The sequence below is a fragment of the Protopterus annectens genome, chromosome 14.part0 (assembly GCF_019279795.1).
Source record: "Protopterus annectens isolate FY-2018-M chromosome 14.part0, PAN1.0, whole genome shotgun sequence".
Classification (NCBI taxonomy): Eukaryota; Metazoa; Chordata; order Ceratodontiformes; family Protopteridae; genus Protopterus; species Protopterus annectens.
Genome location: NC_056748.1, coordinates 609,219,253 through 609,235,029, shown reverse-complemented (window position 1 = coordinate 609,235,029; position 15,777 = coordinate 609,219,253). Strand labels below are relative to the sequence as shown.

Below are 15,777 nucleotides of genomic sequence, written 5' to 3'. Positions count from 1 at the left end.
CAGCTACTTGGGGCAGGGACACGAAGCACTGGCTTCACAGAGAGGGTGCTGAAGGACCTGGCTTGGCTATTCCACTGAGGACATAACTCTACAACTGTGCCTGTGGAGAGTCTTATCGGGACCTGGAGGGAGACAGAAAGAGATCTAGACCATGACGGAGTATGTTCTCTTAAGGGAAATTGTGCCTGATGCAGAGAGGTCTGCATCTGGAAACAGTGAACGTATCCCATTTGTATTCCAAGGGAACTTCCCTTTCCAGTGTCAGTGGTGAGGATTCAGGTTCCTTGATCACTGGCCCAGAGATGGGTTGTCACAGCGGCCATTAAGCCTAACAGTCAGAGTTAACCTTGTTAAGGGTGAAAGATGTTGAAGTACCTGTGCAGCTACCAGTCACAGGGAGAATACTCTGGACTGGGGCAATTTTTGACACTGAGTCTAGGTGGTATCCAATTAACTCTATTTCTTGTGAAGGTTCCATGTGTCTCTTGGGTAAATTTATCCTGATCCCTAGATTTTGCATTAGATGGAGCAGAAGGTCCAGGTGGCATAAAAGTAGTATCAATAAGGAGACAATCATGGTATAGGAAAACTTGGATGCCCTGCAAACTGAGATGAGCTGCAACCAATGCCATTATCTCTGTAAACACCCCAGGGACTGTGGTGAGACAGAAGGGCAGTGTTCATAAGTGGGTGATTGACTCCCATGTGGAAACTGAGAAACCTTCTGGAATGCATCATTATCTTAACATACCACGATGCATCCTGTAGAACTATTGAGCACATCCAACTGTCCTTCCTCAGAAGAGGGAATCTGGACTGTAGCGTGACCATCCTGAATTTTGTCTGTTTTTATGAATGGATTTAAGTGACTCAGATATAGAATGGGTCTGTAGTCTTAGTCTTCTTAGGTACCAAAATGAACCCTGAATAGTCTCTGGACTCACACTGGTCTTGGGGGATGGATTGGATGACTGTCTTTTCAAGTAGCTTGGTAATTGCTGCTGCTGCCAGTTCCCACTGACTGGATAGAACATTGGGAACTTTCTTCCTTCATATTGGGGGAAAGGAAAAGGGAATTGAGTATCCTTTGGAAATTATGTTTAGCACCCAGGAATCTTGTTACATCTTGCCAAGCTTTTGGGTATATGGATAAGCACCCCCCTGACTACCTCCAGTATGCAGCTGCAAAGCAACCTTTCAGGAGTGCTAGTAAGCCTTTTCAGAAAGTGAACTGCGAAAGCCCTGGTTTTGAGGTCTGCTTCTGCCACTTGGGTGATTTCCATTAGAGTTAACTCCTCCTCCTCTGCCACGAGGAGATCTGTCCCCAGGAGTTTTGTAACAACTCTGATTTGCAGAACCTCATCTTCCTGCACTCCTCTGGTTCCTACAGTAGATCCTTTGAGGGGTGTAGAAACAAATTCCCACTGCACAGAGGGTTTTACCAATCTGTTGACTCCTGGTTAGAGTGCCTTTTACCTTTGGCCCAAAAAGTGTGGATCCATCAAATGAGACATTAATGAAGGACATCTTAAAGCTTTCAGCAAAGTCACAAACATGCATCCAGACATTACAATGTACATTAATACAGGTACCCCCTGCTCTTGCTGTACCACCAGCTGCATTAGATAGTAGTTGCATGGTGACATTCAATATGGATTGCACAGTGGTGAACTGGGAGTCCACAGTCTTCTGGACATCTGCATGCACGTTACTTGTGATTTGGAGAGCTCCTTAGTCAAAGCTTTCTGAAATCGGTTACAAGACCCAAACAGTTCAGTGCTCAAAGCGTGAAGGTCGCTGAAGCACATGACCATTTCCTAAACCTGTCCATTGCCCTAGATCACTGTTAGGGCATGGACAGAGGAACTTTCTGCTGACAAATCCTTCTTTGTGGCTGCTGCTACCACCATGGCATCTACTGGTGGACCCTTGCTCCAAAGGCTCTGGTCCTTGGATGCTGCGAAGATCTTATCTGGCTTCTTTGGTATTGGTTCTCCCCATGTCAGGTTCCTGTTGAGCCATAAAATCAATCAGGGGATCAATGGACAGTACTACCAAGCTACTTGATGCTCTGGCTCCAAGACTCTTTTTGATCGGAGTGTCTCAGAGTTGAAAGAGACAGGGGTACCATCAGTGTCAAAGTATCAAGACCTGTTGTCTCTGACAAAGGCATACCAGGGTAGGTCAGATCCATGATAACCAGATCCAATGGGCAGATTGGCAATGGAGATAGATGAGAAGGGGTTCTTGGACCAGTACTTGGTACGTTCAGAGGAGACGGAACAAAGAAAATTTCTGCATCATTCTATCGACATCCTGCAGTGTGAGGATTCTGGATGACCAAACTGAAGAAACCACCATGGGTGGCCTCGAAAATCTCTTCGCCTATAAAACAAGAGTGCACTAACCTTAGACTTACAGACTCTGGTGAAAACTGGAGCCAAAAAGAGACGGTTCGGGTCTGCCCTCTTTGGAACGTTAGGATCTGGACCAGCTGAAACAGTAAGATCCACAGACCTCTTCTGGGATTTCTTGAGCTTTCTTTTTCTCTTTCTTTATTTCTCTTTCTTCTTCTTCTCTAACTTATCTTTCTCATTACCCTTGTTTTTTTTCCTAGTCTAGGGCTTGTCGTGCTTCTTGGCTGGAGGTGAAGGGACAATGGATGATGATGAAGTAATAGGAAGGAAGACCCTTGTCTGAGGAAGGAGGAGACCTTTAACTATCAACTTTTCTCTGAGTTTGAAGGGCACTAGTACCAAAAAAGGCACAGGCATCGCAATCAGTATCAATATGGGCAGCGTCCAAACAGTAAAACGCAGAGTGAGGATCTTGAGGAAGAATTTTGTGTCAGCACTCAGCATATTTCTCACACCCCTGACCATCTGACGTCTTGTTCAAAAAGGAAAATAACAGCACAAATAATCCAAAATTGACTGCATACCCAAGACACACATACACATACACATACACACACACACACACACACACACACACACACACACACACACACACGAATCTGCTGAAACTAGCTACCGGCTATTACAAAAAGGAAAGCAACCACTACGCGCTAAGGCTTAATCTAACCCCTATAACTAAGAACATTTTTTAAACAAGTTAACCTAAAAGTTAACCAAGGAAAGGAGTTTGTAAAATCATAGATGCCAAAAAAGGATACACTGTGGTAAAGTGGAGTCCTCATCTGAAAAATACGTCTGATGCTTCAGGCAGCAAACTAGAACTGAGGTACCAAAACAGAGTGCAGGGAATTATGGATAGGGCAGAAGTCACAGCCCTGATTAGTGAAGCTTAAGAGATGGTGTCAAGATTTGATCCTTGGATGTGAAAACCCATATGATGGATCGGATGAAAATAAACATCAAATCCATAGTTTTCTCCATTACACAAGCCTGCAAGAACAGGATTTGTGAAAAGAAACATTATTGAATGCCAACCAATAAGATATTCTAGACTTATCTCTGATAAGGAAGAATTTGAGTTCAAACTATAAGACCCAAGGTAGACCATTTTAGACAGATATCTTTTTTTGAGTTAATTAAACATTTATGATACTAAACATGAGAGGAAAATACAAGCATCAGCTCACAGTAAGTTAACAGAAGGGATAAAAATGCGTCCTTTACACTTCAAACAAGAAATTAACTATTGGCATTGACTGCAGTGCACATCAAATTTGGGGTATTACTGAAAAGTGCAAATTACTGCAAGGTGATAAAGAAATTGTCAGCAATGTAGGAAGTGAACCAACATTTTATTATAAATCAGGATGCAAATTAAAAAGTCTACCTAAAAAACCCAAGAAAAGAAAGGAATATGCTTACAGTCAATGCCCCAGTGCAGATTTATATCAACCCCCCTTCTCCCATTTGTTCTTATGCACAAAAGCGATGTTTACTGCAGTGCAGAGCTATCAGAATACCATAACTTGTAGTTTATGTAATACAACATACAATACAAGATGGCTTTCATGTGGGTACAGCCACATAAACATTAAAACAGTGTGTAAAAGGAAAACATATGTACCTCTAAAAAGTACAGTTACATCTTTAAAAGAAGATGTGCAACAAATTTAAGAAATTTATATTTTTATGCACATCAGAAAACATCAACATGCACCCTTCTGTGGGAGACCGAGATGTGGCTCCTAACATGTGTGAGTTGTTGGGAGAAATCTCATTAAAAGCCAATATACCTCCAGGGCTTAGTGATATTTTCAGTATCGGGGGGGGGGGGGGTGAAGGTCACGGACATAAGTTACAGATTGTATTACTTCACCTTGTGTTGCTGTTCAAGAGGCATAACACAGAACATTTTAAATGTTTCAATATGTTTTACATAACCTATCATTTTTTCTTAATGCACATGAATAGTTAAATGGTTCTTGTTCATACAAGAATATTTTAGGGTTGGATTTATATTGTCAAATGATTCAACATGACTATTTAACAATGTGCTTTTCCTCACTATTCAAATGTGATGTGTAAAGTGACTAGATGAAAATGCTTACTTGGTTACTGAGGATTTTAATAAAATTAAATTTTATTCTCATTGCCTTTATTATACATTTATCTTTATTTTACAAAATCAGAATTTTGCTTTTGTAAACATTTACAGTGTTTTACAATATACAAGTAGTTGTGAAGGACTTGAAATAAACCAACACATTATGGAAAAATGAAGAACCAGTGACCCTGTGGAATCATCCAATGCTAAACACAAACAAGGCGGCCAGATGCTGCAGCTGAAGAAAAACTGAAAAGGCAAAATCAGCCTTACTCATTAAAACAGCCATATCTAGTCAAACCGACAGACAAAAAAAAAGTATAATAAAATAAATAAAACTATTAAATTATGCAGGTAGAAACTACACCAATGTGGAAAAAAGGACACCAGATAGTTCCAATAGTTCTAACAGGAACTGGGTTAATAAAGAATCTACTAAAAAAAAATTAAACACGCTACCTATGAAGTAAACTCGTACAGTCTTCAAACGTAATCATTCTGTGTACACTGAGTATGCTGGGAAAAGCAACGATTGCAAACATCAAAGGTTGAAACCATACTGAACTCATGAACTTTAACTATATTGCAAATCTGAAATAGATCAATTCCTTTCAGGGTATTAAATACCCTAAAGATCTGGGGAAACTAAACTGAAAGAAGTCTTGCACACATTTTTTTAAGTAAAAACCATTACCAAACGGCTCTGGCTGACTAAGTTTGCAGATGACTGCAAAATAAGAGCACTCATCGAATCCCTAAATGACTTTGCCATCCTGCAGCAAGGTTTGTCCTAAACAAATAAGTCATGCCAAAATTATGGACAAACTAAACACTAAAAATGCATTCTTTGGGAAGACAACTATTCCAGGAAACGACCACATTTACGATTCTCCCATAAGAGCTGACCCAGTTAATTGGGAGCTTATGTGGACAGTGACCTAATTTTTGACTAACGTGTCTATTGTTTTAAGAAAGTACTTCTATACTGCACAGCTTATAAGAAAGGGGATTGTGTTTAGATCTAGAGATGTCATTATCCTTTACTCAGGGCTCAATAGGTCAAGTCATTGAATATAATACTCCCCTCAGCATTTATCTGTCCAGACAAATGCAACAACTGCAACACCCACAGAGATACTTTACTAAAAGAATGTTGTGTCTTTCGGCTTATCCCAATTAGAGGTTGCCACAGCGGAACTCTGGTCCTTTAATGTTTGGTAGTGGATTTTTACGTGCCGAGTTACCAGCCCTGACGCACAACCTCCAACGAAGGCACGCCCATTCACACATGCCTCCACACAGAAGACGCTCTAACTGAGAATCGAACGGGACAACGTCTTGCTGTGAGGCGACAACGCTACCGCAGCACCACTACCGTGGGTACAAGGCCTAAACAACATGTACTACATGGACTGACTCAAAGCACTGTCACTATGCTTGGTATTCTACAGACTGCTAAGAGGGGACATGTGTCTGGCATATAAGACATTCTCCAACCCAATACTGAATGATTTACTTCACATCAGCAAGTCAAATTACATTAGAAATATAAGTCTAGGGATCTAAACTTCTTCTGCAACAACAGAATTGTTTGGAGGGAAAGTTACAGCTTACAGAGGATACTGTTGTTCTGGAACAGACTCCCCAACCACAAAAAAACAAAGTGCATTCCCATCCATATTCAAGCACAACTTGGATCTATGGATGGGAAACAAAAAATTTACCCCAGAATGTTCCCTGCACTATTGATTTACAGAGGCAGCTCCTAAATGCTTTATCCCATGCATGAGTCAATTGAAATTATCTATGGTATGATCCCAAGTATTCTTATTAGGGGTTGTTGTGGTGTCTTTCAGCTTTTCCCGGTTAGGGGTCGCCACAGCGGAACTCCTGTCCGCTAATGATTGGCAATAGATCTTTACATGCTGAGTTGCCAGCTCTGACGCACAACCTTCAACGAAGGTATGCCCATTCCCACATGTCTCCACACAGAAGACGCTCTAGCTGAGAATCGAACAGGACATCTTACTGTGAGGCGACAATGCTACCGCAGCACCACCACCGCAGTACAGTCTTATTAGGGGTATTATAAACCAAGGGATGGGTAAGGACAATCTCTATCCAAATTTGATAGGTTAATTAGAGCACAAAAAGGGAAACTGGCTAGGCTTAAAATAGCCCACAAGGGCACCAGCTTAGTACTTAACCTATGAGAGCCATCCATATACATGAACCATAAAGCCCTAAGGTCCTGCCTTACTGTAGGTTGTGACTAGATTGTCATTTGGTTCCTAAACCTTATTGCTTTGACTTTATCTTGTGAAAGGAATAACTTGTTCAAAAATGTTTTTGATTACCATTCCATGGTGACCGCAAAGTCTTACTTATCCCAGTGACCAACTCTTCCCTCTCTAGTGCCACCAAAATGCAGGCAGGGCTGAGCAACAGCTGAAAAGCTAATGGCCAAACCTCTGTAAAACATTGGAAATCTTTTTTTTCTAAAATTCAGACATTCCTACCCCCCCAATTAGCTGGCAGACACCTCAGGATGTCTGTTGTACCATGGCTTGTGTGGGTGTTTGCTTCCACATAACCACATTTATCAGCTAGACTGCACAACTACTCCTTTGGCAGGTATGCAACCCTAAGCATACGGAGATGAATCATTTGGCTATCCCACCTTCAAGTTGCTTACTAAAGTAATGATACTTCTGATGCTCCATGTTATGTTCTTTCCCCAGACTATACAGTCAGTGCTAGAGTAAATCCAGGCTGGTGAACAGGCAACTGGAGAAACACTTGAAAGAGGTTTCTTTGCCAGCAGATTTATTTACTTCATCTCCTCTACATTTGTTGACCGGGATAGTCCGACTGAGCTAAATAGCCCTTTTCAGCGGAGGTCCAGGGAGAAAAGCTCCATGAAAATTATAACAAAGGGTGTGCATAGGTAATTAACAAGTAATACAATGAATACAGTTTTACAATACGTAGGAGAGTTCAATACAAGGAATAATAAGAAAGCAATATAAAAACAGTAAGCATCAGTGTTGATAAAAGTATAAAAGATGCTGTATATAACATTATAGGGTCAATGCTATATATTGAGGAAGGACAGGTGGAAACATGGTAATGTTTGAGAATTGCTGAGGGAGTGAGATGACAGATGTGAATTGTAACAGTAATGCAAGGAGGTAACAGTTCTAGGTTGGAATACAAGGTATCAGTGTGCTAAGGAAGGCTGGGGGGAGCACTGAGGTAGAGAGAGGAAAAGGTCAAGAGAGAAAAACAATACAGAGGACAGGTACGACAGAGTCTTAGGGAATGTAAGGAAGATTAAGTAGGGTAAGTACAGTGCAGGACCAGTGACTTTTCAAGTACTCCCTGGTGGCATTGTTGACTTGTTTAAGTTGACTGAGGGACCTGATTTCTATCAGCAGCTTGTTCCAATAGAAGGATGGTAGCTATAGAGGTTACATCCCATGTTGGTCCTGGGTTTGTAGATCTGTTGAAGGTCTTGGTCTGAGCTGCGTAGGGATCTGGTGGGGGAATAATGGGAGATAAGAGGAGATGAGCTGGGACAGTAAGAAGGTTGATACAGGATGGAATGAATGACTTGTTGCTGAGAGAGGAGGAGACGGTGGGGTAATTCTAGCCAGTTTAGGTGTTTTAGTGAGAGATAGTAATGGGGTTTATATGTTTAGTGTGCAGCAAATCTGGCTACTTTATTGTAAGTAGGAAACATTCATAAGACAAATACCAGAACTAATATCTAAACTGCGTGAGCAACAGAAAATAACTGGGGAACATGGAAATGGGTACCGAGTTAGGTCTCTCTAATTCTGGCACTTAGAATCATCACGTGTTCTTGAACAGTGTGCAAGCATCATGAAACACTACTGATAGAAAATGTCACTGTTGAAATGACACCCTGACCCCATGTGCAAAAGTGGGAAAAAGGGGCTGTGGATGTGTGGATGGATCCACAGTAGAAGACCCCTAAAAGTGAAAGCAAGTATGCTTTTTCTCTACTGTTTTGGGCTCATCATCTTTAGATTCCTATATAGTGGTGGGCATCTCTTTCCACAATGCTCCTAGAATATCTATCTCATATACTGTCAAAACGTGATATCAACTTCTGTAAAAATAATTTTATTTTATTTTTTTAACATAAGTGATTCAAGAGATTTTCAAGACAAGACCTACATTAAATGAAGGTAATTTTGTTGTCTGAGGTATTCAGCTGCAAATTTTTTTTGAAAGCAAATAATCAAGTAAAAAAAAAAAAAAAAAAAAAAAAAAAAAAGATACATTTGGATACATGTAGTTATTCCATTTTATCAGGTTAACAAAGCACTACATCGTCAACAAGAATGACCAAAATAATTGCATTTGCTAATTAACCAACTGAAATAATGAATTTGCTAGGTGGGAGTGATAGCTACTAAAAAAGATGACAATTTCATGACTTTCTAATACAAAAAATTTCACAAACTCTAAAACATATCAGAAAGAAATTTTGCAATCTCTGTCTTGAAGAAAAAAAAGGAATGAAACTGAATGAAATACTTGTGATGGGAAAAAATCCCAATGGTTGTAAAGCAGGATAAAGAACTGAAGACGGTAAATGGCAACGTTACCGTTATGTAAGCTGGCATTCACCACAGATGATGTATGTACGTGACACACACTGCCCTCACTCAAAGGTATACAAGTGCTATTAGAAAAAGTCCAAACAGTGATGAGCAAAAGTAACAAAGCCCATTATTACTGCAAGAATCTTTTTCACAAAAAGATAGTGTGTGTCCTGAAATAAAATTCTGGATGTGGAATATTATCCACAATGGCATGTAGTTTGTATGCACTGTGGGCTTCTGTTCTGTTTATTTGCACAGTACATTTGGACAATTATAACCCATGCAGGACAGGAAGCATATACTTGAAGACGAGAAGTAGGGGGTGGGAATTGATGCCTTCTCACTACTCAAACTTTGCAGCCATTCTACAGGACTGCTCTGAAAATTCCTTAGTAAAATCCATCCTTACAGTATGCAGCACTGCTTAAATCTACTATTAGATGATAAAAATATCTTCAGTCTTCTAACCTTTATTGGGGTGTGTTTCAGCCACTGGTTCTTTTTGTGGTTCTTCCTTTGGTGCATCAGCAAAAAGATCCCCCTAAAATGACAATAAAAAAGAAAATGAAAACATTCCAACACAAATGTACAACATAATAAACGCAAAAGGAGCACTGCGAAAATCAAAATGTTAATGCAAGACACACTGTACAAGGGGATTATTAACATAAACAAAGGAGCTTATTAAGAACAGATTTAGCAGATTATCAGGACAGTCTCTTCACATCTCATGGTCAAACTCCTGCACCCATATTATGTTTGCCTTCTGTTCTAGTTTTAGTACAGCAACTTCAGTCTCTTACTCTCTTCTTTCTTCTCTCTGTCATGCTTACCATTATCATGGCTTTCCTCTGGATTACTTCCAGCAGCAGACAGCTTTTCTCTGCATGTTCTACAGAAAGTACTGAAGACGTGGCCTGACCAAGAACCGGAACTGGAAAATTTACTTCTTTGCTTCTGGGTTCTACATTTATTCCCCTAGGAACATATTCTAGCATTCTGTTGGCTTCTGCAACTGTTCACTCACTCTGCCTTACATGGCCCAGTCCAGGTGTGGTCAACACTCACAGATTTTCTCCAGATTTTTGCCTTCAGTCCCTCCCCCTCAGCTAGTATCGCATGGGGGCTGCTATGACCCAGGTGCAGTAGTTTGCATTTATCTGCACTGAACTCAGCTGTCACCTTTTTGCCCCCATGACCATGCTTCCAAAATCCTTCTTAAATACTTCCTTCATCCCTCCACTGTGATCATAGTCCCTGACTCTGTTATTAGCACACCAGTTAATCCTTCTTTTCTGTTCCTTCAAGGATTTCTTAAAAGAACACAATGAAAAGAACTGGATAAAGATCTGGCCCTGTGGTGCATCACTAGTCACCATTCTTATTCTTGACACTATCCTTTCACCCAAAGTCCATTTGTCACACTACTTACTGAGACTGAAATCCAATTTCTCAGTGTTGATTCCACCCCCAGCCCTTCCAGTTTTCAGAACAGTCTCTAGTGCAAGACTGAATAAAAACCATAAATGGAGTCCAGGTCAACCACATTTACTTTTTCTTCCGTGTCATATTCTTTTGTAACTCAGTCAAATGTGGATCAGGCTTGTTTAACAGTTTCTTCTGGCCATGAAACCAAGTTAGTTCCTGCCCTGGAGATGACCGTCTTGGACACAGCAGCTGCTGTCCTCCATTCCTCAGGTATTACTACAGGCGCTGATGTGATATGCTGACCACCTCCGTCAGGGCAGTGTCTAGATTTCTAAGAATCCTGGGAGAATAGAATAATTGGTTTGTTTGCTTTAGGAATGGCAAATATTCATTTAGTACCTCCTTTTTTTGTAGTCTTCAGTGATCTCCTTGCGCAACATGAACAAGAGTGCCCTTCCCGTTTCCAGAATAAACTTAAAACCTTTGCTCCCTTGCCTGCAGAACTCTGCTATCACATCAACTTCTGTCTTTTCTGCACTCATCTTTAGTTGGTCTTCTGTATGTTTCTTTATACTCTGCCTCTTCTACCCTAACTTTTCCTTCCACCTCTTATAACTTGCCATTTGCCCTACTTGCTAGTATCATCCTTATGTGCAGCCACAGTGCCCTTCGCCTCTTTTTGCTTTTTTGACTATTCCTCAAACCTTGTCTACATCCCTACATACCTGCAGCCCTGATCCAATCCCAAAAGCTGCCCTCTCTGACTACAGACCTACACCAGTAGGGTGAATCTCTCATACCTTAAGATTTCACAATTAAATCCCCCTCTCTCTTGCTCTACCTGGAGTTTAAAATCTCCTGTAGCTACAAGAACCTCTTCCTCCTACACCAGTCCTTTATTTTCTTCTCCGAAGTGTTATTCTCCTCCTTTAACATGTTTGGGGGCCTGATACATTAACAGTAAGGGCACTTACTGATACTTTAATCATAAGAGCACTTACCTTAAGTTCAGACTACAGCCCTTCTTTACTCCATTCATGGGCTGGTGTTCCTCTTTCTCCTCCTTTCTGACCACACACTTCACTACCTCCTTTATATAGACTGCTGTGCATTTCCATCCCTCCCTTCACTGTCATTATTCAGCAACATGTATCCTGACATCTCCATGTCCCACTTCCTCCTTGCTGCTGGCACATGTATCTGGGATTAACAGCACAATCCACTTTTTCCTCTTGCATCACTGCCTACAGCTTCGTCTTTCTGCCTGGAATGCTTGCACATAACATTACCCAGCTATGTCCAAGTCACTCTGGTTTGTTCTTCTGCTATACTGAGTTATCCCTTTTTACTCTTCCTTCTATCTACTACCCAATACCAGGCTACCACCATCCTAATCCGTGTCACTGATGTACCTTTCCAACCCAGCTGGAAGCACTGCTGTTCCTTATGAGCTGAGAAGGAGCTTGTTGATGGTACAGAGACAGTCTGATCTTACTCAGCTTCCTGCTACTTCCAAGCTCTTACCCCTTCACTACTGTCATAGGTCTTCTATCCTTCCTTAGCATGACAGTTAGTGACACAGGTAGCATTTCTGAGAATTTTACCGAACACACCCTACATTGGCATTTCTCTGTCACCTCCCTAGCTTTGCTTACTACCAGCACTACTGCTTTCTGTGACTGGTCACTGGTGCCAACATGCACCATTTCATTGTCCATCTTGCTTGGTAACCACCTCTATCAGCTTCTCCCATGTCTTGCGATCTCTGAGCCCTAAGACCCATTTCACTATAATCTACTCCATACTACTCCCCCACTCAGCATTCTTAATTCCCTTGTTGACAGCATTAATCACCTAAATCCCCCCCCCCAAATGGCTCTCAACTCCTTCTCTTCCTACCTCTTTTCACTATTCTCTTTATCTGCACGCCTTTCTGCTCTAGTTCCACTCATCTCTGCCCTCCTTACGGTCTTGTCCTCATTGCCTCATTCACTGTAATGTATCTGATCCACCTACTATCCCTTTTGCACTATTCCGGCAAGCCTTTTCCACTGTTCTGTCTTTCACCCTCTATCTTGTTCGACTAAGAGCCCTCCCTCTCTATTCACTGTGCTGGTACAGGTTATTGCCTCCTCTAGCTCAATCCTCACTTTATCTCCTGTCACTACTGTTTGTACCCGTCTTCTCCACCTTCAGTTTCCTTTTCGGTCTTAAATGGCTGAAAATACCACCTTCACCTTTCAACTTATTCTGGGCCACATCATTTGCCCACACTCCTCTGACAAACACTGTTCTCATCCTATTATCCTCAAACTTTCATCCTACTTTCTCCCCCTGCCTTTTGCTATCCCATCCTGGCTAACTGTGGCCAGATACCCCCTAGCTAGTCCCTTTTTATACCATACCAGACAGTATACTACCATCTCCAGCAGCCATATTCTCTCCTGAAGATCCCCATTCTTCTGTAGACTGTACATCCTCTACCATGTGTAAACTTACCAAAGCCAAAGTGCAGCCCCACATGCTGCATGCATTACCCATCTTCTATTCTTGCCCAGTCTGTCCTGTTCCTTGTATGCTGCTACATTCTTAGATCAGTCACTTTTTTCTCTGCATTTAACAACTTTACTTTCACAGATATAGCTTTTTATTACTTAAATAGTACATTTTCTCTTAATGTTACATGATAGAAATATGTCAGGAAGAATAGCTGTACAATGCAAACATACACTAACGGTAAAAACTGTGATGCGTATAATCAGAATATAAATTATAAGCTAGCACAAAGTCATTAAGTAAAGATGCATGGAAATACATTTGTTCAAAACCCTTACATTAACTGCAGACAAGCAAAATAAAGGAAGGATAAGGTATGACAGGAAAATTATAAAAATAGTAAAGGAAAATAGAAATGAAAACTATATACATACAATAACACTGGATCTTCATTATCCTTCGTCTGCTCACTTTAACTAGTGTTTTTCGCCATTTGGTGACTCTGACCTGGAAACTGCAGCTGCTCTAAAATGCTCAAGCTCATTCCCTGCTCCCGTGATGCACCTGTCTCCTCTGTATCTCAAAGATCATGTTTGCTGCCTATGGCATAATAAGGAACTAAGAGGAAACAGGAAAAGGTTGTGGAAATTGGTGGACTGGCTTCAGGATAACTACAAGATCTGTCCAATAAGACAAGTTTCATGGGAATTTGGAGGGGGAATGATGGTAGGCTGTCAAAGTGAATGGACTAAGGATAATGAAGATCCTGCATTTTAGCACATACTTTGTTACTTACATTATCATGTCCACACACTTTGCCTTGTCAGACAGGATCCACAGCTTATACATTTCCTGGGCAGAATCACAATAGAAGCCATTTGACAACAGTTGCTCCAAAAAGACCTCAGTCTAATGACATAACCAGCTTAAAATATTTTACAAAAGTGTGCGGCATAGTCTACGTCACAGCAGCAAAATTATCACCAATCGAACAGTTTTTTGAAGAATGCTATAGAAACTGTAGTGCAACTTGTATGCCTAGGCATACATGCCAAAGGCCAAGTATCTTAACACAATATAGCTGGAAAGCCATCTGGGATAAGGTAACCTGGGATACTTTCTGACTAAACTTAGAAGATGAAAGAATATTTGTGTAAAATCTTACCATAACCACATATGTCCTTCTCTTCTATGTTACAGTATGCATAACATGTGGAAATTCAATGCCAAAGGCAGTCCTGATGTCCAGCCAGTATACAAAAAACTTTAACTACTGCAGTTTACATGGGACATGGCATGTAGGCCAGCAGCCAGCATAAACCACAAAAGTGATGTCCACATGTACCATCCTAAGAACTGACTGCCCCACTAAGAACACCAGCCTAAGGAACAAAAGGAGGTAACCATACATCCAGGGAAAAAGACAAAATACAGGGAGAAGGTGGGAGGGATAAAATATTGCAACATAGAAGAGAAGGACATCTATGGTTATGGTAAGATTTTACACAACTATTCTATTTCCTTCTATTCTTATATTGCAGTATTTATAACATGAGGGAGAGTACCAAAGCTCAAGAAGAAGAAAGGGAGGGGGAAGGAACAGAGGAACTTAAAAAGCCACAAAGAATGGCTCTAGGAAATCCAGTTCTAGAACTGGAGATGCCATCCAGTTTATAATGTTTAGTGAAGGTATGACAAGAAGATCAGGTAGCTGCTTCTAGGATGGGGTTAGTATCCAAACCTTTGAAAAAAGCACCCAAAGAAGCCACAGCTCTCACAGAGTGAGCCTTAACAGCAGTCACAAGGCTCTTACCATGAAAAACATAACAAAAGGAAATGGCCTTAGAAATCTAAGTTGAAATGGTCTGCTTGGAAACCAGCATTGAGAGCCCCAGATGAAAAGAAACAAATAAAATCTGAGTTGTCTATACACATCCGAGGTGTGCAGAACTCTCTCATTAGATGACTGTGGACAGGGGAAAAAAAATTGGGCAAATGAAAACATTCGTTAAGTGACAACTCATTCACAACCTTGGGCATAAAAGAAGGGTTAGTATACAAAGAAACCCTATCTTTATGGAAAACCAGGAAGGGGGGAGAAGCCATCAAGTCTTGAAGTTCGGACACCTTCCTGGTTGGGGCGATGGCTAGAAATAGCACAGTCTTTCAAGTACAGTGTTGCAGGGTTGCTGTGGCTGCATGTTCAAATGGAGCACAGTGAGTTTTTCCAAGACAAAATTGAGGTCCCAAAGAGGAGGTACAGGCTTTCTGGGAGGTCTGATGTGAAGGATGCCATTAAGGAAGAGTTTAACTTCCAATTTAGAAGCCATAGAAGTAGACAAAGGTAGATGAGCGGAAATGGCTGACAGATGAGCTTTAACTAAGAAATAAGCCAACAGAGCCTGCAGCAGTTCACACAAGACAAACAGCAGTTCACACAAGACAAACAGAAGGACATCCATAGAAAGTGGGTCTTGTTTACCAGAAAGACACCAGATGGAAAACCTCTTCCATTTGGATAAGTAGGATTTCCTGGTATTCCGTTTTCTGGCCTCCTGCAGAACCCTAAGCATGTCTCCTGAAACGAGGTGTCAGAAAGGAATCAAAAGCCTATTACCCACAGTGTCAGATGTAGAGTTGACAGGTGTGGATGTATGAGATATCCCTTGTCTTGTCTTGTGTGAGAAGATCCACCCTG

General features: G+C 41.1%; 1 protein-coding gene across 3 annotated transcripts in view; it reads right to left on the bottom strand.

The window, feature by feature from the left end:
- LOC122789133 (WASH complex subunit 2A-like) overlaps window positions 1–15,777 on the bottom strand; it is a 2,558,205-nt gene that overhangs the window by 1,680,800 nt on the left and 861,628 nt on the right. For all 3 annotated transcript variants that reach the window (XM_044056354.1, XM_044056357.1, XM_044056356.1), the window contains exon 13: window positions 9,624–9,696. In XM_044056354.1, the coding sequence (XP_043912289.1) occupies window positions 9,624–9,696 (73 nt within the window). The remainder of the gene's footprint in view (window positions 1–9,623; window positions 9,697–15,777) is intronic.